Source organism: Diorhabda sublineata, chromosome 1, assembly GCF_026230105.1.
Source record: "Diorhabda sublineata isolate icDioSubl1.1 chromosome 1, icDioSubl1.1, whole genome shotgun sequence".
In the NCBI taxonomy this organism is placed as follows: Eukaryota; Metazoa; Arthropoda; class Insecta; order Coleoptera; family Chrysomelidae; genus Diorhabda; species Diorhabda sublineata.
The window spans coordinates 27,214,694-27,239,999 of record NC_079474.1 but is presented as its reverse complement, the minus strand read 5'-3'; the positions used below and the strand labels follow the sequence as shown (position 1 = coordinate 27,239,999).

The following is a 25,306-nucleotide window of genomic DNA, read 5'->3' as shown; positions in this document are numbered from 1 at the left end:
AATAACTTTATTAGATGAGTTCCATGAAAATCTATCCATTTGGATCAACCATAATATCCATATTTGTTGTAGAAACTGTACTTTAGAAATATTTTTATTGGTGTTGGATTTCTTTTCAAGAAATTTGTGATAACAATAAGCTTTGAATATAACACAACTTGAACATGCTTTTTCTTTACCATTATACTTCAAGAAATTTCAATGTTGTTGTTTTAATTACAGTAGTCTTAAGAATAACCCTTAATTATAAAGAAAACCTTGAAAACGCCGGTCGTAATTACTTCCTTTCTTTTATCCCGAAATTCTGCTTACATTCAATCTGGTAGTCGACAAATGATGAACGTCTTGAAAAATTAATTTGAATATCATTGTATAATGAAAATCAAGATTATTTGTCACACCATTTTTCCCATTGGATTGAATCTTGGAGAAATTTATAACGTATTTATTGTAGCTATAGGATTTGACTTGTTTTTAATATTACATAAATCATGTACAGTTAAACTCCTTTTCGGAGAATCGTGAACAAGTAAAATTTGTAGCTCTATTTTGTAAATTCTAAAACAACTACAAATAATTTAATTGTTGAGAGCTACTTATTTTTTAGATAAAAGACTAAGGAAAAAGTAAGTTTCTATTTTGATTTTATGTTTATTTTGATATTCATGATGTAGGTTATTACTTGATTAATATAAATAAGCAAATTGTCATTGTGAATATCATATTTTGATCAAGACTGAAATTAGTCGAAAATTGCCTTTTTTTTTTAAATTTTTATCTATCTTTCAAAAATTACAAAATAGTTATTTTTCTACGACCGTGCGTTTTAACCCACTTTCCCGCACGCATTTTAGCTTTGAAAGTGTCACTTTCCCGCACTAGTGCGGGAAAGTAAAATTATGCATATTTTGACCTTATTAGATAGTTTTTTACTTCGGTGGTTATAACTATTGTTACTACAGGTAAATAAATATTTACGAAATAGTCCCTCAAATAAAATTTAATCATTTAATAAAATTTTTGTAGCATTTTTAATTTTTTGAAAATATAAAATAATGAAGATATTTTTTATTCCTTATAATAACCTTGTACATTCTTCAAAGGAGTGTCATAGCAACTGCTATCAAACCACCCGGGTTTGATAGCAGTTGCTATGACAACCCAGGCGTGTAATTGTTACTAAAACGTCAAAGTTGTTCGAAACGTCTGGGAAGTGACCGAATAAGTACAATCTTCTAAATTAAACGACATTAAACCAAATAACTCCATTGGACCGGCAATTCTTACTAGTCTACAGAATGCAACAAATTGTGTTTTCAATATTAAGATTTATAATAATTAGTAGTTTTTAGTTAAAGTTTTGTATATTATTATGTTTGTTGGAATAAAATAATTTTTGAAAAATGGGTCGTTGTATATACTGTCGTAGAAAAAATAATGTTCCTAACTAATGCGTAAAGTGTCTTTCCGCACTTGACTGCTTGCCCGAACTCCGCTCCGCGTCGTTAGGGACAACTGCAGTCGCGTGCGGGAAAGTATCACTTTCCGCACTTGTTAGGAAATAGTTATTTTCCTAACAAGCGGTCAAGTGCGGGAAAGACACTTTACGCATGAGTTAGGAACATTATTTTTTCTACGACCGTATATACAAAAAAGTATACCAACCCATTTTTCTAAAATTATTTTATTCCAACAAACATAATAATATACAAAATTTATACAAAACTACAAAAATATAACTAAAAACTACTAATTATTATAAATATTAATATTGAAAACACAATTTGTTGCATTCTGTAGACTAGTAAGAATTGCCGGTCCAGTGGAGTTATTTGGTTTCAACTGGAAGGTAGATGACGTCGATGAGGATGGCATCGGTTACAGGTCGCATAAAGATGACGATGATGGTGACGGCAACGGTCTTAAGTCATTTGTAGTACAGAGAATTTTATTTGATATTTTTTTCTTCTGATTCTCGGTGTCCTCCAAACAGCCTCAGTGACAGTACTAGACTTCCAGCCACCCAGGCGCTTTACGTTGGTTATTTCTTCTCCGGAGTCTGCTAGGAACGTTGTCGAAGAACGTCTGAAACTGTGTCCTTTATAACGTTCCGGATTAGGTAGGCGTAAATATGCGGCAATCTCTGCTGGCATCTTACAAAAATGTTTACGCCAACACATTGAACTGTGCATTTTCCATTCTTATAATGAATAAAAAATCGGCGGTGTGGAATGGTAGGTGGTCGTAAATGTGCGTACTTTCAAATAGGTTCCATCATTTATTTCTTCAGGTAAAACAAATGATCTTGACGAATGATGTTTGGAATCAGAAATTTTCACAACAATTAGGTTGCCTTTATTTTGAATGTCGTCGACAGTGATATTTACAAGCTCGGAACTGCGGAGAGCGCCAGCCAGTGCAAAAATGGTACTCACTTTCATCATCAGGTATACCTCATCGGGAGCTAGCATAACCCTGGATATATCTTCTTTGGTAAAAACTTGTGCTTTCTGTGCTCGAAAACCAATATTTTTTTGTTTAAGAAACGACGTTAGCTTATGGAAGTTTCCTATATCCAAATTTTGTTTTATTTTTACTAAACTTTTTACCATCGATTAGCGGGACCATAATGTATTAGATTTCAAAACCTTACTTAGGTCTGAAAAATACGCCAGAAATACCTCTTCTTTATAAGTTTTGGCCCCTTTCTCCTTACACCATGTAACAAAATGGTCGTATTGCTTCTCATACCTTAGTCTGGATTTGGCAGGTAACAGCTCGGAATTAGCTTCATTTGCAGCCTTCAAAATGGCTTCGGGAAGTTCTTCGTCGGATGAATCCATTTATATTATTGTATCGGATTCGGTTTAATGTGGTTCAATTTAAAGAAGATTGTTCTTATTCGGTCACTTCCAAGACGTTTTGAACAACTTTGACGTTTTAGTAACAATTACATCCTTGGGTTGTCATAGCAACAGATATCAAACCCGGTGGTTTGATAGTTGTTTCTCCTTTGAAGATGTCACTTTCCCGCACTTTCAAAACTAAAATGCGAGAAAGCGGGTTAAAACGCAAGGTCGTAGAAAAAAATTATTTTATAACTAAAGAGACCTAAAGTCAAGACGAGTCAAAAACAAAAAAAATATACTCAGCAAAGGGTAATCAATGAAATGTCGTCCGCTTGTATTTACTTACTATAAGGGGGCAGTTCAGGTTATGGTGAGTGAAAAGTAAATTGTAAAAATAAATGTAAATTATATTTATAGCTTAAAAAAATGGAATTGGTAGTATTTATAATGGTAAAATAATAAGAAGAATGATTACACATTACACATTATTTCTAAACTCATCAACGGCAATCTTTAATTTATAATTTAATTTATAAGTTTCTTATTGTTTACCGTAAGTTTTGATCAAAAGAAAGTTTGAAATGCTGCTAATAGGTTATGCTGGAGTCATTTGAAAGGCCTTTTAATACGTTCTTGAGCTCCATTTCCATATTCTTATCAAGATAATGGATAGGTCTAGATTATATCATCGCTCAAAAACTTTTTCTAGTTGTCTGGTATTTTTCTAATAAACTGATGATATTTTGGGAAGAGAAACTGATAGTTGTGATATCATTATATAAAAAGTTACATGTAGAAGTATCTTAGCATCAACATCATCTCGATTATGAAGGTACTAATCCTATATTATGGAGAGAGCGTAACTTCTTCTCAATGGAAAGCTTATTTTAGAAAGAATAATTTCCGCCTAACGCTCATATATTGAAGAAATCATTTTTCGTATATAAGATTGAATTGTATTCCAGTCGTACTATATTCATGATAATGCTTTAACATCTATTTTGTATTTTTTTTCATTTTATTCTGTTGATTACATAAAAAAAATTATGTATTGAAGTATCTACGCCAAACTTTCATTTCCAATAAATGGCTAAATTCTTAAAGTCATGTCATGATTTCAGATTGTTTTCTTGTTTCTTGTCAAAGTAATATGCGTTGACTTTAAATGATTGGAAAACGAATTACTTTAGAAAACTAACAAAACGGATATATTTGATCACAATATCGATCATCAACGGGTAGAAATCTCATCAATCAGAAGATTACCACATTGTCAAATGTAATTCTTTCCAAATAAAGTAAAATTAATTCTATAACACTTCAATGTTTAGTGTCTTATCAAATAATTACACTAAAAAAATGAATATGCAGTTTTATTGTCACTCGAGAACCTCTTATCATTAAACTTTAAAGTCATGTGTCTGAAATTTTAAGTTGAGACTATTTTAAAATTCATTGTTTCACTCTACCGGATTTACTGCTGCGCTTTTTTGAATTTTTTATAAGTTACGTTATTTTATACTCGTTCATTCTCACGAATTTATTCACTAGTTTCAGTATTTATTTATATACGTACGTGCTTTACGTCGGAAGTGCTAAATAATTTTTAAAAATTCCCGTTTTCAAACAAAATACAATTTTATTATTCACTTTGGGCGGTTTTAAAAATATATGAAAATAAGTGAAATACAATGTTACTGTGTAAAAGTAACGAAATATTGTAGTTTTATATTTTGCTTAGTAATAAAATGGATATGTTCATACGAAATATGTACCACGTATTTTATCAGGGATAATGAGAGTAGTACACATGACAGACCGGAATACATCGTTAGAAACCAGATAGATTTTAAACAATAAACAAAAGATTCCGCAATAATAGCAGCCAAAACATATCCACGAGCCGAACAAATCCCAGTTGTAGCTCAGCTACGGGTACGACTAAGGGAGCCCCTCTTTGCGATGCAGGTTTTGATTTAAAAATGCCTAGATCAGCAAAAAGATGTTTATGCTTGCTTTATAGATTACGAGAAAGCATTTGTCATTATAAACCCCGACAAACTGATAGAACTATTATATCGTTCAGGACTCGACACCAAGGATATTCAGGTTATAAAAAAATCTGTATTGGAATTAAACAGCACATATCCAATATTAAGACATGAAAAGTCAGGACATAGTCATTGCTGGGAGAGCTAGACAGGGCTGCATTCTATCGCCGTTGCTGTTCAACTTGTATTTAGAGCAAATATTTATAGAGGCACTGGAAGAATGTGATAAGGGCATCAAAATCAACGGTATACCGATCAACAATCTCCGGTATGCGAATGATACTGTCTTATTGGCAGGTAACGTCGAAGATCTACAGATGATTCTCAATAGAATAGGTACCATAGGCGACAAAGTTCAACAGAAAGAAGACCAAATTTGTGGTGATTAGTAAGAGAAAAATACAAAATCTACATCTGTATATGAAAACTGATCCCATTGAGAGAGTACACCGCTTTAAATACTTGGGATATACAATAAATGATGAATGGAATCTTGATTTAGAAATTAAGATTATAATTGAAATGGCAAGATCCACATTCATAAGAATGAGAAAGATCTTGAGCACCCGCAACCTGAGCATTGGTACCCGATGGTGAGTCACGAAATATTACGTACTCTACACGCTGCTTTACGGTGTGGAAGAGTGGACAATAAAAGTAGCAACAATGAAAAAATTATAAGCTCTCGAAATGTATCTGTATAGAAGCATTTTAATAATACCATACACGCTAAAGATTTAGAATTGCTTATAATTATTAAGAAAAAAAAGCGTCCAACCTAGGCCATATATTTCGGAATTAAAAATACGGTTTGCAACAGCTTATCGTGGAAGGCAAAATAGCAGACAAGAGACGGTTAGGTAGAAAGAAAAAATGCCGACTGGAAAAACATCGAATATAATTCATGAGGCGCAAAATAAAGTCTATCAAATGATGGTCGCCAACCTTCGGTATAAGACGGCAATGAAAAGAAAGAAAGAATGAGAGTAGGTTAGGAAAAATTTGCCGAGATCGACCACGGAGAAGTGAGGTCATAAGCGAAAAAAAGTATTTTGATTATAGCAACCAACACAAGCCATAATTACCGTTCCGTTGAACATCAAATTATCTTAAGACCGTTCGCCATGAAGAAATATTCTTAAGAAAACTATCATAAATTGTAATTATTCATTGTAAATAATATCAGGAGGTATTAAAACACGATGAAACATTTTTTAGAGAACTAATGATTCATTCATTGAATAAACATTTTTTCTAATTGGCGGATTGGTCAGGGGGGTCCGTTTGCATGGTTACCATATTCTCCCGATTTAAATTAAACGGATTCCTTTTTTGGGGATATCTTAAAAGTTCGAAGAAATATCCTCCGTAGACTACGGAAGTTTGTTGAAGTTCAAAATGCTCATTTCGAACATTTATTATATATTTTTTTGTTTTTAGGCTAACCAACTAAATTTTTCAACATTTCAATTTTTTCCTTATGTAAGTAACACGATATTCGACAGTATATAGTTCAATTATATATGTTTGAATGTGTTTTAATTTAAATTTTATTGAGTTAAACAAAGAGTACCTTTTTGTTGAAGAATCGATTGGAAAATTCATTTTTGATATCTTTAGATTGTACAGATTGTCCCTATCAAAGTTACGGATTATTAACCATTGGGCATAAGACGCACTTGGCCTTTAGATAGTAGTGTAGAATTATTTATTTTGTAAAACACAGTATAGGGACATATTTAATCATCCATTGAAGATTCACATTGTTCTAATGTATAATTTAGAAAATATACGTCAAATTATGTTCTGATTTCGCAACAAATGCCTTCAAGTCAAAAACGAGGGGCTGTATGAGAATTTTTTTTATTGTTATAGCATTATTTTCGCATCATCTACTTACCGAATTTTTGTAACAAGTCACGGAGTACCCTGTATAATCACCAACTGTGTTTCTTAACGTATGTAGGAAAAACTATGTCAGATAAAGTAGAAGTTTACGAGAGATTGATGATTATAATTATAACAAACAGTGAAAAAAAATGAGATAATAACCTCAAAAATTGTCTGTACAATTAGAATGTTCAACAAATGATCAAACGTTTATTTTCTAAATAACTGTGATTTAATTCATCCGTGTGTAGATTTTATAAATTTCAATTATATTAAAATAACTAACTCATTGTGACACTATGTGTGCATGACAGCATACATTGATACAAGCATCAATCTATGTGTTGATAGGGGTAATTGATACGTCTGGTTTGAACTGGGAATAAAGTAAATTCAAAAAGTATTCGCTGTGCCTGACACGAAAATTAAGAATCGATTACATGTCAGAAACTCAGCTATTAATTATTTTCATGATTAAATACATAAGCATAAATAACGATTTGCGAACATAGTCGGTCATAACTCTTTTTTAATTTTATATCGATAGTATATGAATATACGTTGATAAGGGTGTTTGCTTTAATGGTATAGACAGACGATTTTTACTGGGCAATTTTGCTTTTAATAGCAAGAGCTACGGTTGATTGCAATGTCGGATGTAACTACAGTTCATAAAAAATACAATTTAAGTAGAATCTGATTTTTGAAATCATATTTGAATTTAAATTGACTCTATGTAAAATTCTAATCGTATTGATATACGAAAATTGAGTATAGAAGTTCGATTAGGTTAGAATGTTTTGCAAAAGCTATTCCACTCAATGAGTTTTCCAGAGAATTCTCCTGCAGCAGAACATTTTTCAGGAAAAATAATATGAAAATAAAAAAAAATCTTTCTTCTTTTCAGCGATTGTATTAAATTTTTCTAAAAACGTTGGAATCGATAAACTCGTCGTTGGTCAAACTAATAGAAGCATGGAAAGTTATTTGTCTTATAAAAGTGATTTCAATTTGGTCAATCTCTTTATTGAAAACTATTCTTATATGATTGTTGAGAACGGTTTTTGAAGTTTGACTCCAGGAGCTCCAGAGGGAATTGTATGAAACCTTTCTCTCTGGGATACGTTTCATAAAACATCACGTTATGAGTTTACAGTAAGTTTTTCCCTTCAACGTGTGTTTCATAAAACTAAGATAGTAAAATCGTTAGTATTGGCGCATATTGACAATTCTACAAGAAGTTTGATATTATACGTTTTTTTTATTTTATACTTAAATTGAAATTGCAAATGTAGAAGTGATTTTTACCGATCTTTTCTGTTCGGTAATACTTTTTTGATTACAATTAGACCAAGTTTGTGAATTCTTTCTCAATTGAAGGAGAATACTTTTTGATTCGAATAATTGGACATAGTTTCACGAGAAATTAAAGTTGGTAGTTTCCTACAATTCGAATTCAATGAGAAGTTTCTAATGTCGAATAATAGTGCAACGTGTTTGATTCATAATCAGTTTAGAAAATTTAAAACTAATAAAAAAATTGTTCATCAGTCCCTTGTAATACGAAATGCATATGAAATATCAACGAATGCTGAGTGTCTACGGAACTCTTGATTATTTTTGTTGCGCAGGACTTAACTTCTATTTCTATTATAACTAACTGGTCTTAATATTGATGATATTGTCATAGAAATTAATTATCCAAATTTCCTTGCTCTAGGTACCAATTCACAATGTTTCTGTGCGATTTCTGAAGAAGCTTTAAGCAGTACATTTTTGCGCAACTCGATGTAGTTTCAAAAACATAATTACAGCTGCCTCACTTCTATACAGTCCATTTAAATGTAATCAAAATATTATGTCTTCATAAATGACAGTTAGCAGACACACTTGCTAATATACGTCCTGAATTCTTGTGCAGAATAGGTTTCAGGACTGAAAAACCAGTTGCTGGAACAATCTACAGGGGATGAGCCAGGCAAAAATACTGCGGGATACTATACGTAGAGAACGGAGCTTTTATCTACATTCTATCGAAGTCTCACACCTTGGAGTGGATGAAATATGAATAAAAAATTTTTGACAGAATCTACCTACAGTAGTAGGATTTATTTATCAGTTGTAAACACTGAGCATACCAAGTGTCGCAGTGGAAAAAAGGGGACAAAATTGATCCTTTGGATTGCAGTATATATGACACTTTCAATTACATACATACATACACATAACATTTGCACATGTCAAGTTGTTACACTTGATGTATCAAACAGGCCCCTGGTAGTATGAGCGACTCCATCGGGACATCTAGTCTATCGCAGCAAAAAAAACTCTAATCGATTTTTTGTTCTTATTTTGTCGGAAGAAATACTATTTGATTAAGTCACATCGAAAAAATTTTGACAGAAGCGTCACAGTTTATGAACGAGTCATTACCTAATTTCCTTCTTAGACATACGAATTTCAACACGACTTCTTTAGCAATTCTCCAATCATACCTTGTCATGAGTAAACGAATCTAATAGTCGTCATTATGGAATCAAAACTTAGAGCAAAAAGTTTTCTAACAAATATATTCAAGGAAAACTTATTATAGAGAGTCTACGAAAATAGCAGTAATAACATGAAAAAATTATGATGATATAAAGATTAATACTTCATTGTTAGATATTTAAGTTCAATGAGAAACTGATATAATATTAAATAGTAGTCAGACTAAAAATTGTTTATCATGAATATAAATATCAGGAATACTATCAGTAATAAATTCTTCATCACACATAGCTAATCGAAATTAACCAATAAAGCGTATTTTATTAGTGAATTTTTAATATTATTGTCACATGGAATAGTCGTAAACGCTGTTTACGATGGGTTGCGAGTCATATTCAACTATTTCCTAAGAGCAACCACAGAAGGAAGAAAGAAATGGACTGTAAGTAGCAAAATTCAGAAAAATTTAGCAATAAATCTTTCTTTGAATTTGGAACGCGTTTCAACAAATATTTGCTTTGCTTAAACAGATATTGAGCAATGTACGCCTTCAAAACAAAATAAATGTCTTGACTAAATAAAAAAAAAGGAACTTAGCTTATTCGCAATATAAAATTCTCTTTTGAAATACTTTCTTTTGTAAAATATGATTATTAGATAAAAAGTTGATGATAAAACAAGTATCTATGTGAATTTCTCATTAATAAGCTCTTAAATGACACGTGAGTCATAAAAGTTTACAAATTAGATCCCTAGAACACCATATATCTATTTTAGAAACAAAGTTAAGACATAGAGAACTTCACAGTGCAAACAGCAGTTTTTAATAGTCTAAAAAATATTATTTGATTTGAACTATTTATCTAAACCAAGCAATTGTTCAACTATTCAGAATTCCCGTAACTGATAGTTCTGATTAAATACGGAGATCTCACTCTAGTTGGATGTAACTCTCATTGTGAGTAGAGCGAAGCATGATTAGGGACGAGAAGAATGGGCTCATTGACGAGGTGTAAAGTTCAAAGCAAGGAAAATGAAATTATCCCTATTGCATATCAATAAAAATATTCAAACTACTGTTTCTGTTGATCCAGTTTCATTTATATATATATATATATATATATATATATATATATATATATATATATATATATATATATATATATATATCAATTGAGTATCACTACTATCTTCACTTGTAATAATGATAATGGGTTTCATGAGCAAATTAAGAATTGATCTCATATATTCTTTGTATGCCTGCCATTGTTTATAGCTTTCTCTGGTAACATTTCAACATCTCCTTTTCTCAATCTTTCTGCATTATCTTCTTTTCGGGTTGATGGTGTCGGTGTTTTTTCTTTGAATTTCGGTTTTAATAGGGTCTAATTCTTTAAGATTCACTGTAAAGGAAAACGACTTTTGAAACACATCTATATTCCCGTGATATTTGTTGTTGCTGGAAAAGATTCATTCATCATCTTTTATATAAACATTTTTCGTATTTTTATCTACACACTGAAAACTCATTCAAACGAGTTTTTCTCTAAAAACCTATATCCCATTTTACCGAAGTCGAGTCTGCACAAATGAAATATTATCTTGGGATGGTTCTTAGTTAGGTTTAAAAAATGTATTGTATATTTGGAATTCTGAAAACCCATACTGATGCGCTTTGATAATATGAGTATAAGCTGCTTCTCAATCATAACTTTGTACACGAAACCCAACCTAACCTAACTAACTAACAGCTCCAAATTCTGTTTCTCCAATCTCCAAATTTAAAGCACAATTTTTAAGCTCATGAAGCCATGATATGGCTATTTGTCGCAGAAATTTCTAAAGGACAATTTGGAAAAATGCGTTTGAAGCAACACGCACGCATGTATTCTATTTTCTGGATATACAAATTATGCAATTAAAAAGCAACAAGAGGTAGATAAGATAAGATAAGATAAGATAAGATAAGATGAGATAAGATAAGATAATAATTCAGAACGTTATGGGAAATAATCAATTAAGCAGCTCTACTAATGGTGATATGGGAATTTTTGGTAAAAATAAATAAGAATTCATCCACTTTTTGTACTTAATTAAAGCAATTAACTAATTACGGTGAATTGTTCATTACATCAGTCTTTCTATTGATTAATAGTCAAACGACCTGATTTCCCATACCTCACTTCAAAATGAATAGTTGCAACAGTTTGGAAGAAAAGCTATCGTTCACGTGGGTATTATGTTATGACGTCAGCATTGTTAGGGAATGCAGGATCTGAAAAACTTGTTTGTCGACAAATTGGTTGCATTTGAGTATACTGTGAAGTAACATTCAAGAAATTGCGAAAATATTCAGGATTAGATGAGAAAATCAAAACGAATATTGTCAAAATAAGTTTTCTGTAACTAGGATGTCAGTGTCGTAAATACCGAAGTAGCCTACTTAAGGAAATGAATTTATATATAAATTTCTCATGATGTATGAACTGTAAAAAAATATTTTTTATGACTCTATATAATTCTAAGGGTTGAAATCTATTTTGTTACAAATTATAGCATCTTATTGTTTAATCAATAACATTAATTTGAGAGTAATTAACTATTTTCATTGGAAAGAAATTTTGCCAGTAATCTTTTCATTGAATATATTATTTCCTTTGATTATGTGATTTACCACTGAATTACCAAGACCATTTTGTTAAATTAATCCAATTAGCACAATCAGCATCAATCAATTTTGATGAATTGTCATAGCATATTTTATTAGTAAAAATCTCATTCCGATACTATAATAGATAAATCAAAAGTTCACGTACCTTCTGAATTTGGTTTCCTTTCATGTTCAACTTTATCAGATGTAAACCATAAAAACTGTAACTAGGTAGATCAACTATGGAATTAGCTTCCAAGTCGAGTGCTATCAACTTATTCAATCCTTTGAAAGCTTTCTGAGGTATCTCTTTAAGTCGGCCAGATACCAGACTAAAAGATTCCAAGTGAGGCTTGAGCGGCAAGAGGCAGTCATCATGTAATTCTTGTATGTTACTTTGAGATATTTGTAAGTGTTTAATGATGGTTGTGTCGGGAAAGAAATGTTTTGGAAGCTTGACCTAAAAAAAATTTTACCATTGTTCATATATATGAACATATAGATACAAAATATTTTTACTTAAATTTAAGAAAATAATCAAGACATCCTCAACCAAGATTTGGGTTTTTTCGATTCTTAACTGCCACCATTTGAATATTTGTGATAATGTATAGAATGAGGATCAGTTCTTGAGATTAAGTAACATGCTGTATCTCATTCAGACTGTGAAATAAATGTTAAAAAAAATGGAGTATAAGAATAGCACCAACAACAGACATGATACGAGTTGTTTTTAGTTTTTCTAGTTTATTATTATTAAAGATTGGATATGTGTGAATAATATAAACTTGATACTGCTCTCTTAATGATATAGGGAACAATATCAATCGAATTCCCTATGGAGATTAATTTTCAATCATGGAATACATACAAGTAGTTTCTTTTCTTTTGAAACTTGGTATTCAACATTTATCTCAAATTCCCAAAAAATATTGTTCAACTTCAACTCTAAGTATGTTATTTAATAATCTGAATTTGTTGCGACATTTTCTGTATTCACTGCACTATTCGTACATTTGTTCCAATATCCATCTTTTTCCTTTTCTCTATTCAAAGAGATACATTTTCAAAGAAACCACATATCAGTTGGATGTTTTATTCAGATGTAGCGACAATGACAAAACATTTAATCTGGTTTATCATGCCTTCGGGCTAACATGAAACAAGAAAAGCAGTAAACATTTGTATTGTTAATTCTACTCTATTTTTTCGATTTCAAGTAGGAGAACATGTTTAAAATTAAACGGAAATAAGTGAATAATTATTCATTCTATTGAAACTGCCTTTTCCCTCGCGATTTCCGTTTCACAAAAAATTATATGTTCAAATTAAAAATACTTTTCTCATTGATTTTTATAGCTGTGGAAGGTTGGCATTGATTTACGTAACATCACACAATTTTGCGTAAATAGGGCATTTTCTTAGAAAGCGGGAAGACGCATTCAGATAATTTCCTGTAGAAAATCTTGATTTGGCCCTAGATTCGATTTAATAACGGCTATGATATATCCATCGTGGTTGTCTCAAGAATCTTAATTTGATATAAGTCGTAGAATAATATCTACTGCAATTGGTTCAATATAAATAATTAAAATTTCAACTTTAGTGTAATTTGAAAAAGGAAAACCATATTCGCTAATATTAAATATCAAATTGCAAAGCAAGTGATTTTTCCAAAAAAGGTAACATAAATATGAGATGCACTTCCAATATATCATTTTGAATGTACACAAGGCACTTTACTCATAACCTCAAATTTTTCAAAATCTAACTGGCGAGTGATATCATAAATTATTTTTTATTTCACAAAAATCCCATCTTGAAGATCTGTTTCAATATATTAATTTCAAGTTTTGAGTGATTTGACATTTTACTCACTATTGATTTATCCGGGTCATATATGTTGAGACTTTGTACGGATCCTTCGATAATCTCCAAAACAGACTTGACTGAGTCGGCGGTGGCAGCAGGACATTCCAATAAAATACCATTTTCAAAGTTGAAGCATTGACAAGAAGGATTTGCGGCTAGGCTCGGACATTTAGTTTGATCAGCAAATGTCTGTAGGCTGATCGAAACAGCCAGTAAGATTAGAATGGCGCCATTTCGCGCCATCATTGAAACCTGTGCCAAGGCGCCATCTTGGGGTCAACCTCCCGTCATCTTAAAGACGGATCTGGAAGAAAAAAATTGAATTTATATACGTTAAGCTCTTTAAGTAATAATGATCTAAGGCAACAGTATGCAGACCGAAAGCTGCGAGACTTATGTAATAGAAAAATCTATTAAAAATCCAGAATAAGGTATTGCAAATAACGAAAATAGTGAAAAAAATTATTATTCTAATTCAAAATCAACTTCTCATTAATATTGGTCCGCGCTATCGGTTGTTCAATCACTATTACAGAAAGGTAAACAACAGATACATGGAATGTCTATTTGACTATTGAAAGTCCGAAAATCGGCAGATACTTTTTCAAAGAACTTCTTAAAAACCCTATTTACTGTTATTCGAAATATGACGATTTGAAAATGTGATCAATATTGTGATTCCGTTCATATCAACCTATCCAATTATATTGGAATTTTCACAGTAATTTTCCATCCGGCTCGCAATGTCCAATATAGAACAACGTAAAACTTAGCACATACCTCACAGTGCAAAGTTTCCGACCTAACCAAGAATTTTTCTCTCATGAAAATAATTATTTTTCCACATAGTGTTTATACTTTATACATCGATGCTCTAATCTATTCAATACTTCCAAATAACTGTCATTTGTCTGGAAATAGGCGTTTACGTATGCGTTGTCTGATGAAAATCTATCCCATATCAGTGAAACCTCAAAGTTAGAAAACAGGAAAACGTCGCTTGGAGTCATATTTAGGGAGTATGTTATCCTAATGAAAAAACTCTTTTCTTTTTCATGACTATCTCAAATAACGATCGGCATAATTTTTCCGGTAGATGAAACCGTATTTGCCTTTTCCAAAGCAGGTTCACCCTTTGCAATCCATTGTCTACCCCTTTTTTTATTCAAGATTGCTGTGGTGAATCAAGTTTTCATCTATAGTTATGAATTGACGCAAAAAATCTAACACATTTTGCGTAAACCACGTCAATAATGCCGCCAGAAAAATGTTCATTTGAATGCCATTCTCGTCCCAAGTGAGCACACGCGAGAATAGTTTACGCATGCATAAGTGTTTAGTCAGTATATGACAAATACATTCTTTCGATATATCGATTTTCTCATTCTAACTTTGATCTGATGGTCGTCCAAAAGCATTTGGTACAACTTTTCGATGATATCTCTGGTTGTCTCGTCGTCAGTCAAGCTGATAAGACCATATTTGAATGAAGCTATCTAAAATTTTTTGGTCGTAGATGATGGTACAAGTCTACATATACAGTGTTTAGCGTATCTTTCATTTGCGTGGGTGTATCGCCTTTCAATTACAAATGTTTAATGACAATTCGATATCCAGTTTTTCCATTTTTTCAAAATATCTTCACGACAACTCATCTATACGATTATCATACAAAAACCAATCGTCTAAAATGGATGAAATTTTTGTAACAATATATGCAAATATATCGAAGTCGGAAACTTTTCAGGTAACTCTCGGGATATTATGTTTTGATTAACTAACTGATTTTTATAAGTTTGGTACTATGTTATTTCAACCGACGACTCCATTATTTCAAAAATATCCTGCAGGAGCAAATATTAAGCAAACTTCATTGATGATTAGGTATATTGCATATACAGGTATCGCCACCAAATTATACACAAAATAAGTGACTGATAATGAATACTTTGGGCAGTACTGATCTAGGTTATTAGAAATAAATTTTTAATATTTACAAGTTATATTGTTGATTTCATAATAACATATATATTCTTTAGAAAAACTCTATCAAGAATTATTATTTCATTTCGTTTAAGGTTAAGGTTTAAATATTTTGCCACTAACTAACTATGAGATTTATTCACACTGAACAGATATCAGTCTCTGAAGACTTATAAGGTTATCGAAATGCGCGTCAGGAAGTGTAATTGTGAGTGTTGGTGTGGTGGTAGTGTGTGAACAGTGTATTCATTATAAATATTACAAACTGTTCCTTAAGATCCAATTTTAGGTAAATGTTCACTTTATTTATATTTAAGATTTTCTTGACAGCAAGATTTCCAAATTTGCATCAATTTTCGTCTCGGTTTATTTATGTTCTGAATGAGAGACAATGTCCATGATTTTACTGATCTATTCCAGTGAACATACGCTTTTCCATGACTGGCACCATGTAACAAAGTTGCTCCTGGGTAAGCAGATATGGGCAAATGCTCGATGATCTCATTAACCAATTCACATTTTTAACACTTGTTGGCTATATCTAATTCAAGACACAGCTTCCCATAATGCCTAGTTCTTATGGCTCTATCTTGATAGCTATAACAAATCCATAGTTTCCATGTAAATCACTCCTTTTGGGAAATCACCCAAAATAGAGGTTTCTCAAAATTGAGTTTGTGAATAATTTCCCGTTTCCATTCAACTATTTTATCTATATTCCAAGGTTATAAGTATCGTTTTGAAGGTTAGGGACGTATACTCTCCATCCATCTGTGTAACCAACCTCATAATATCTAGATTTCCCTACTTTATACAAGATTTAGCAGAATTTTCTTCCTGATTCTTGTTTTTGTGTAACAATAAACTGGATAATCTTCATCATTTACCGTTTGTAGATACTTCATTCTAGTCATTTAATTAATGTGGTGAAATACTAAATCTGAATAACTATTGAATGGAAATTAAAAACCAATCTTCAAAATAAATACCTAACACTATAGTATTATTATCAAATGAGATAATATATTTGATCATTACTTCCTGAACTTCTCTCACTCACCCAGAGGCTTTAATATTAAGAAGTCTGTAAACAGATAAGTTAAAGTGCAAACATTTAAATCTCTCTAGATTTTTATGGTTTATAATTTCAATATACTTCAAGTCATTATCCACATTGTTATTATTAGAGACTACCACATATTTCTATTGATAGGAATATCGTAGTTCTTGAACAAAGGTTAGTTTACATTACTATTGGATATCATTATCACACTATAAAAAACAATAAAGGCTGATTCATAAACTTGACTTTCTGTTGCTGTTTACGTTTGCTGTTACAAAATTATAAACATTAGACTATTCAGAGTTGCCGTTTGCCGATCGGTCTACCGTTGGTGACTTTCAACGAATTTTATCCCGTCGGCCGTTCGTAGCAACTTACTTAGCAATAGAAAAGAGCTAATCACATCCTTTTGCGTTTGTCACATGATTTTGACATATGATGTTGGGGTTATTTCTCTTTCTGTCTGATTATGATGGTCTTTTGACTTTGCTTGTTTTCTCTCCGTTATTTTCCATAATATCATCAATTAATATCCGATTACAAACTAAAACACAAAAGTATCATGGGAACAAAAAGCGATATACACGTCAAAAGAAATCAAAAAATATTTAGGTCAACGGCAGCAATACGGTGAAGAATTTGTTAGGAACTGCAAACGTTATCCGCGAACGGCAACGGCAAACAGTTTAGTCTTTTTTACAAGATAAAGTAAAAATATAATAGAATTCTTCTATAAAAGTGAATTCCAATAAATAATTTTTACTTTTGGGATGTTTGGAAAGCTTAACGATGTGGTTAATTGATTCTGATTGTTATTTGTGAAGGATGTGGTTTATTAACATCATCAAAATGTTTGTCTGTATCTGCTAAAATGTTTTATGAACGAACAAAACAAATAATGTCAAAACACGCCGATTTTTTCATTGCAAATTAGCACAATACAGTAATCAACAAAGTAATCAAATCCTGCCAACAAAATTGGTGAATTTATACGTCGTCTCATTGCACCAAATTTACAATCAACAACTTTTTTGTTATTCTATCAACATGTATTTAATTTCAGAATTTTAAACTTTTTCCACTACTTCGAATTTATCATGATCATATAATGGAAGTTTTTTATGTTATATTATATTTTACGTGACATCAACGACATAAACGAATATCCTTGCATTCTATATAAAAATAAGAAACAAAACCAAGTAGTTTATTCAGATTTTCTGTGATTATCCCTTTTTTTACATCAAAACAAATGAAGACTTTCCATGATCCGTAAAGTTAAGACGATTTGATATTGTGAAAGAGCTTAAAAAGTTGGGGGATTATTTCGCCTGATTGTGTCTGTTCATAAGAACTTTTGAAATAGGAGTGGTAAAGCTTGTGGTTGAACTTAAACTATTGTTGTTGTTTTATCAGGTTCAATCTGTATATCACATCTAAACAGAAGGAAGAAAAGTTGAGGGAAAAACGAGATCTCAAGGTTATTTAGCAGCTATCTTTATGTACTCAGTACTTCAGTTCTTTTCTTTCTGTTTTTCGTATAGGCCAATCAACTCAATAGACTAAGAAAGGTATTTAATTAGGATTAAATTAGGGAATGATATATTTGTACAGGAATATAATTCAAGTTTTCCATTCTCTAAGTTGTTTATGAATATAGAAGAACTACATGAACGACGAAGAATGAGCTAACAGATTAATAATTATAAATAGTGTTTATTGGACTCGACGTGAATTTGTAAAACGATGCCGTTTGGCCGAGTTTGATAACACGTCGACTGCAATAAAGACTTATTGCAGGAGGAGCATAAAATAATTTTTTCTTCGTTCATGAAAAAAAAAAAAAATATTTTATTTAGCAATAGAAATAATTTAAATTGAACATTATTTGTACCATGAATATTAAAAGTGAGTGTAAAATTTTTGCAATTTTCAATATTAATATTTTTTGGCGAACAATTTTTAAATTCTACTTCTTGATTTGTGACCTCTCTAAATGTACTAGTACTGGGTATCTGTATATTGTCATTTTCTTCAGCTTGAAATATTTATTTTGCAATATTGAGTTTACAAGTGATTGCTCTACGTATTCTTCCTCTACTGTCGACAATTTCCATCCGCCGTGTCATTTGAGCTATTGTATATCTGCTCAGTATCTGCAAGAAGTGTTGCGAATGATCTCCTGAAGTAGTGATCCTGTATAGCTCAGGATTCTCCAAATTCAAAAATTTTGAAATTTTTACAGGATTTTAGAAAACGTGTTTACACTTGTACTAGTACTAGCTTGTACAGTGCACTTTGCATTTCAGTAACTAATAAAAAAAAGGTTATGTGGACTATGACTGGTACGTAATTTCCTGTAGGACATGCCCCTGTGATAACAAATATTGCGGCGATCTACAACAAGTAATTTTAAAATGTCTTACGAAAGCTAAACAATAATTACTGACTTACTTTTTTAATTAAATAATGAGAATTCGGAGCTTCTTTTAGAAATTAATAAATTTGTTCCCTATCGAATACTTTTGACTTTTTTTACCGAAATCCTACAGAGTTCTGCTTCATAAATGCCATTAGTTTTTCGTAATTTCTATTGATATCTTCTTTTGTAGAAAGGCAACCTCTCACCATTGAGTACTCAGACCAAAGTGGTATCTTTCGATCTTTTTGATATATGCAAGAAGCACTTTTTTGTAAGATTTACAACTTTTTTATCGAAGCACCACTCTTACCAATAATATTACTCATTTTTGAACTTTGTTTAATTGTCAAAATAATTTCTGACTGACTTTTCTAGAACTGCAGAGCTGTATTATCCAAAACATAGTAGTCGTGATCGCGTATGTTTGAGGAATTTATGTTTGTGTTTATAAATTGTAATCATATAGCATTTTAGAAAAAAATAGATTTTCTAGTAATTCCGTGATAAAGTAGATAATAATATTGATAATAAAATAAAACCTTTTTCTATTAGATATAGTTCAATAAAGTTGTGTTTATTGCATGAACGTAGAGAAATATAATTATTATTTGATTATAATAGTAATTTTACGTTATTCCTTTACTGATATGGAAAAAATACAATATCCAATAGTATCCAAATTTGCATTTTACTGCAGCTGTTTGAATAGATAAAGGAAAACAATACTATATTTCTTAATTCGATAATAAATATTTCTGAAAATAAAAACAGTGATTTCTGGCAGATCATTCCTAAAATATACAAGTTTTAGAAAACTATAAAATTTTTACAGATGTGGAATCTCTACTCGAGTTCCGAATTGAGTTTATCTTTGAGTTCAATTCGTCCATTTGAATTAATAAAATAATTTTGATATTCTTGATAAAAGTACTCGTTCATGAGGAATTGAGAAAACTTATTACTTATAAATTTCGATAAGTTGTCTAGAATCAGGAAATATATAAGTGAAGATTTAGAAATGTGATAATAAAAATGTCACGTAAAATGAAAATGGAAGTCATAGAAGTGAAACAAGCTTATTCTCCTTTTACTTTTCAGATTGTTTGGACTGTCAATCAAATTATAAAATAAGAATAGCAAAAATATGGTTTCTATTAACTTGTTTCTACTCCTCAATCATTTATGTCCCCTCTCAGGGGACTACATTAGTCCGTTAGTATATAAGGGTTACATTTTATTGGATATAATTTTTTAATAATACTGAGCATGTATTGATAATGATCTTTACCATAGAAATGTTTTGAGTTGAGATAAAAAAATAGGTATGGGCCCGATAATTATCATTAAATACATGTTATATTCACATTTCTCTGCTTTCTATTCTAGCTCCATATTTTTAATCTTCATTCATCTTCATCTTTTAAACTTCATTAGTTTGAAGTCAAGTCTCAAGCATTCATCAGATGGTTATATTACCACTTTATGAATTTGGGAATGCTTGTGATAAGTCATTCGATCTAAAACTTCTCCTTGATTCGTAGTTCAATATCTTCAAACTTTTGAATGGTATATGTTATAAACAAACAGATTTAGTAAAACTATTTCAAATACTTCACTGCAAATATTCACATTGAAATTTTCTTCAATGGAAGTTTTGAGAAAATTATGCAAAATGTTAATAAGAAATTGTACATTCGCCAATCAAGTAATCAAACCAAAATGATTAAGTAATTTCACTCAATCCAAAGTCGCTTAGTTTGCAGAACATTGAAGAATTTCAAACAGTATATTAAAGTATAGTGGTTATTAAGATCTTTAAAACACGCGTGATTTTTCTAAATTGAGCAGGTTTTTTGTAGACATGTTATCCATGAATACATGACACTATTTTTTTATTGATAGGCCGGTTTTGTGGTAGTAAATAGATGAGATACCAAGTTAACTACTAAAGAATGGTTTGATCTCAAAATCGCAATATTTTGGCGACTACGCCTATGCAAAAGTATATATATAACTGTATCACAAAATATTTACTAAATTTCCTATTTCATTCTATTAATTTTTTTCTACCATTTTCTGGACCTAAGTTAGATAGGTGAATTGAATCTTTTCAGTTGCCTCAATTTTGTAATTATGGCTTATTCAAGACATTTTCAATTCTTTAGCATAAATGCATATATTTCGTGAATTAATCAACTTATCAAATAAATTTCTCAATTTTGTGGAAAATACATATATTTATTCAAGATTTAGATACCATTCTGTTTCGCTTAATGTTTCCAGAGCACTCACGCATTTCCCGTGCAGATCCTTTATTTCTTGCTTCTTCAACGCGAATGCTTATTTCAAAATACCTTTTATGCTTTTATGCATCGCTAAAATATTACTTCATTCTAAGTTTCGAATAAATTTTGGAATTGTGGCGAATATAAAAGATTTTCTACAAATGTAGCTTTTAGAAATAGAAATATGGGAATAAAGTTATTACTTATAGCAGCTTAACTTTGTCTAATACATATTCCCAATACTATGAAAATGGATGTAATGCTTATCACAAACAATTTATCCAGAAAACAAGTTAATGAGAAAGTACAAAGACGCAGATTGAATAAAATGTAGCGAGATCTTTATATTCTTACGAAGTAATTTTCGCGATACATATTTGCAGAGTCATTTGATGTCAGACACAAAGATTTTGGATCTTGTTACTATTAAAAATTGATTTAATTCAAGCAACCATTGCTTGAATCAGGAGAACACTGAATATTTTTTTCATAGAAGTATTCTCCCAACCCCTTATTCCAAGTTAAGTCGGTTATGTTCTTAGCTCTCATATTGACAATTATCCTTAATGGACTATAATTTGACATTTTAACAAAAAAAATTCCTTCGCGTTATGTGATTAGATTAGTTGCTCAGAAAGTATTTTTCTGCACCGCCTCTATTACCTACTTTTTCTTGTTTGAATATCGCATAAGCTATAACTCTGTGGTAGCTTTCGTAACTTCGGTTGTGTGCTTAAATCACAGAGCAATCATATTAACAAGTATATTAATAATAATAACAATAACAAGTAATAATAAGTTCGTGTGAAAGTATGTGTGGATCTGTGCGAGTATGTGCAAATGTGTTATGAAGAGAGTCTAAATGTACTTTACAGTGTTGATGTTCTTGTTACTAAATTTCATTGTATATTCAGAAAAAAAAACTAATCTAATCAGTGTATTGGTTTTAATTTGTTTCTCATCAAATTGTGTTTTTTTCTTTTATTAGATGACACAAGTAATGAGCATTCTACTATTGCAGAGCTGCAACAAAAATTTGTTGAGAACGAACCTGAGCCATCTACCTCTACTATCCACCCTAAACCTCTTCTGATGATATCCATAGAAGGAGTTTCAGATGATCTAAATCTTTCCGATTACTCCTCAGATAATTATGAACCATCAACAAGTGGATCAGAAAGTTACTCATTTAATTATTCTGATCATAGTCTTAATCAAGAAGCCCAGAGTATCCAACGGACAGAGAAACCGAAAGAGAAGTAACCTGCAAAGAAAAGGCAAAGAAACGAGATTTTGTGGAAAAAAAATATAAGGATGGTGAAAAGAGTTAAGTTAGGTTAGGTTAAGTTAAGTTAAGTTAATGAATCCTACACTGGACATAGAGGAATTGAGAAGCCTGCTCGTTCTCTTTTACCAACTCCGTGCCTTGGCAAACCAAAACACAACTCTATTCAACTTGTTATTGAACAGAACCGCCTGAAAATTTATATGGATTCGTAATTTGAAATGCATTGATGACCAGTGGGAATTCATAAGAAGCCACATAGAACAAAATCTAAAAAAATGCACAACGCGAAATATCCAGAATTCCCGAAAAACTTTAACGTGCAAATATTTTTTTTCCGTTGATGACACATTTATGCAGATAGTTTTATAAGGCTACATTGAATATAACGGATGCCTTAATACGTAGTTCTAGTGGTTTTCTGGTTAAAGATGGGCGCGGAAAAAACACTCCATCTAATAAACTATCCGAGAATGCTACAGCGTTTATACGAGAACACATTCTTTCCCATCAGTAAAGTCGCATTATTGCGGGGCTTGTAGTATCAAAAAGTACCTAGACTCTTCTCTAAATTTATCAATTATGCTCAGAATGTGTAAGGAAATTTGCATTACGAAGAGTTTTAAGGCGGTTACTTTTGAAAAATACCGAGTTTGAGTTTTTTCAAACCAAAGAAGGACCAATGCAGAAGATGCTTGGCGCAAAATTCTTTGACTGAAGAAGAAAAAAGTCTAAGGAAAGATTAGTTTAAAAAACATCTATACATAAAATCCACCGCAAGAGAAGCCCGTGATGAAGACAAACTCATTGCCAAAGGAGATTCTCGAGCTTTAGCTTCAAGCTGTCCTTAACACTCCGTAAGGATCCGCAGGTGAAATCTTCTATTTACTAAAGCTAACTGTCTACAATCTGACAATGTATAATTTGGTAAATCAGAAAGTTAAATGCTATCTTTGGGATGAAACGCAGGGTAAACGAGGGTCAAATGACATAGCGTCTTATGTGTATGATTTTATCATGTCGCACACTGAAATCACATCCGTGCGTATGATGTCCGATGGCTGTGGCGGACAACAAAAGAATTCAGTGTTTGCTTCCATATGTACGCAACTCCTTAGCAATCAGCAGTCATTGAAGGTGATTGCTCACCGTTTTTTTAAAACTGGTCACAGTAAAATGGAGTGTGACTCCATTCACTCCAAAGTTGAAAGGAAGGCGACATACCAGTGTTTACGCCTGATGACTGGGCACAATTAATAAAGGATGCTCGTGTATCACCAGAGACTTTTAATGTGAAAAACATGTTATTTGATGAGTTTTTTGACTTCGAGGCTTTTTCAAGCAGTTCTCTTAGTTTAAAAATCCCCTGCAGAAAAATTTCCTGGCTTCGCTATTTAAAAGAGCAGTCATCAAAACTCTATTTTAATGATTTTTCTGGAGATTTTGTTGAGATAGACTGCCGCAAGACTAAAAACCGTGGTCGTTCCACAACTGCTTCAATAAACAGAGCTTATGCAACTGAACTGTCTATCAGTGAAGCGAAGACAAAAGATTTGCAAAAAATGTGTGAAGAATTAATGATACCTAGAGTGTATCATAATTTTTATAAATCTTTAAAAACAAGCCGTTACATCAGGGATAACTTACCTGAGCCGGATATCGATGAAAACTCAGAAACTGGAAGCGACCAAGTCCCTTTCCGTTTTTACTTTTTTATTTAGTTTTACAAAGCCATTATTCCATTCCAAAGATTTTTGTTTCCAAAATAATGTTTGATTTTTTGTATTTTGATTGTTTTAAGAATTTTTTTTACTTATTTTAACTTACCATTGCATTCCTAAGATTTTTGTTTCCTACAATGATATTTTATTTTTTGTAGTTTAATAACTTTCAGTATGATAAAAATTTATTAAATATTTTTTTTCCAAAATGTGTACTTTTTTATTTACACGAATATTTCTTTTTTACCTTTTTTGCAAAGCCAAAAAAACGAATGTGCTTTTTTTTGATAAAAACTACAAAAATTTACAATTTTTAACATACATTATTTATTTTTTTACAAAAGGTAACCTTTAAATAGTAAATAATAACCACAAAATGAAATCTCTATTTTTAGCAATTATTTCAATGTTTAAAACGCGGTTTTCTCAAAACATTATTATTACACATTCATGGTTTTGGCATTGTACCGACAAATATCTAAAGTATTCAAGGAATATCTAAAGTATTCAATTTATACGTACACTTCTAGAATCTACAAATTCTCGTCTACAATTCAATAAAACATTTAGTTTAGTTTACAATGTCAAAGACTATCGCCTATGCTAACAATTTGGTGCTGATCGTTTTTATAAGTGACGTAAAGGAACTTGCTCTAAAATACAATCACGCTAAAGATGAAATCAGCTGCTGGATGAATAAAAGAAAGATTGAGCTTGCTCCAGAAAAAACGAAATCGATTTTAGT

The 25,306-nt window shown here is 31.3% G+C and overlaps 1 protein-coding gene across 1 annotated transcript in view; it reads right to left on the bottom strand.

Moving 5' to 3' along the window:
* The window catches only part of LOC130445422 (chaoptin), a 360,273-nt gene that overhangs the window by 44,126 nt on the left and 290,841 nt on the right, over positions 1 to 25,306 (bottom strand). The window contains exons 2-3 of the mRNA XM_056781032.1: positions 13,809 to 14,106; positions 12,097 to 12,390 (exon numbers count right to left, since the gene is read on the bottom strand). Of these exons, the coding sequence (XP_056637010.1) occupies positions 12,097 to 12,390; positions 13,809 to 14,048 (534 nt within the window). The 5' untranslated portion in view covers positions 14,049 to 14,106. The remainder of the gene's footprint in view (positions 1 to 12,096; positions 12,391 to 13,808; positions 14,107 to 25,306) is intronic.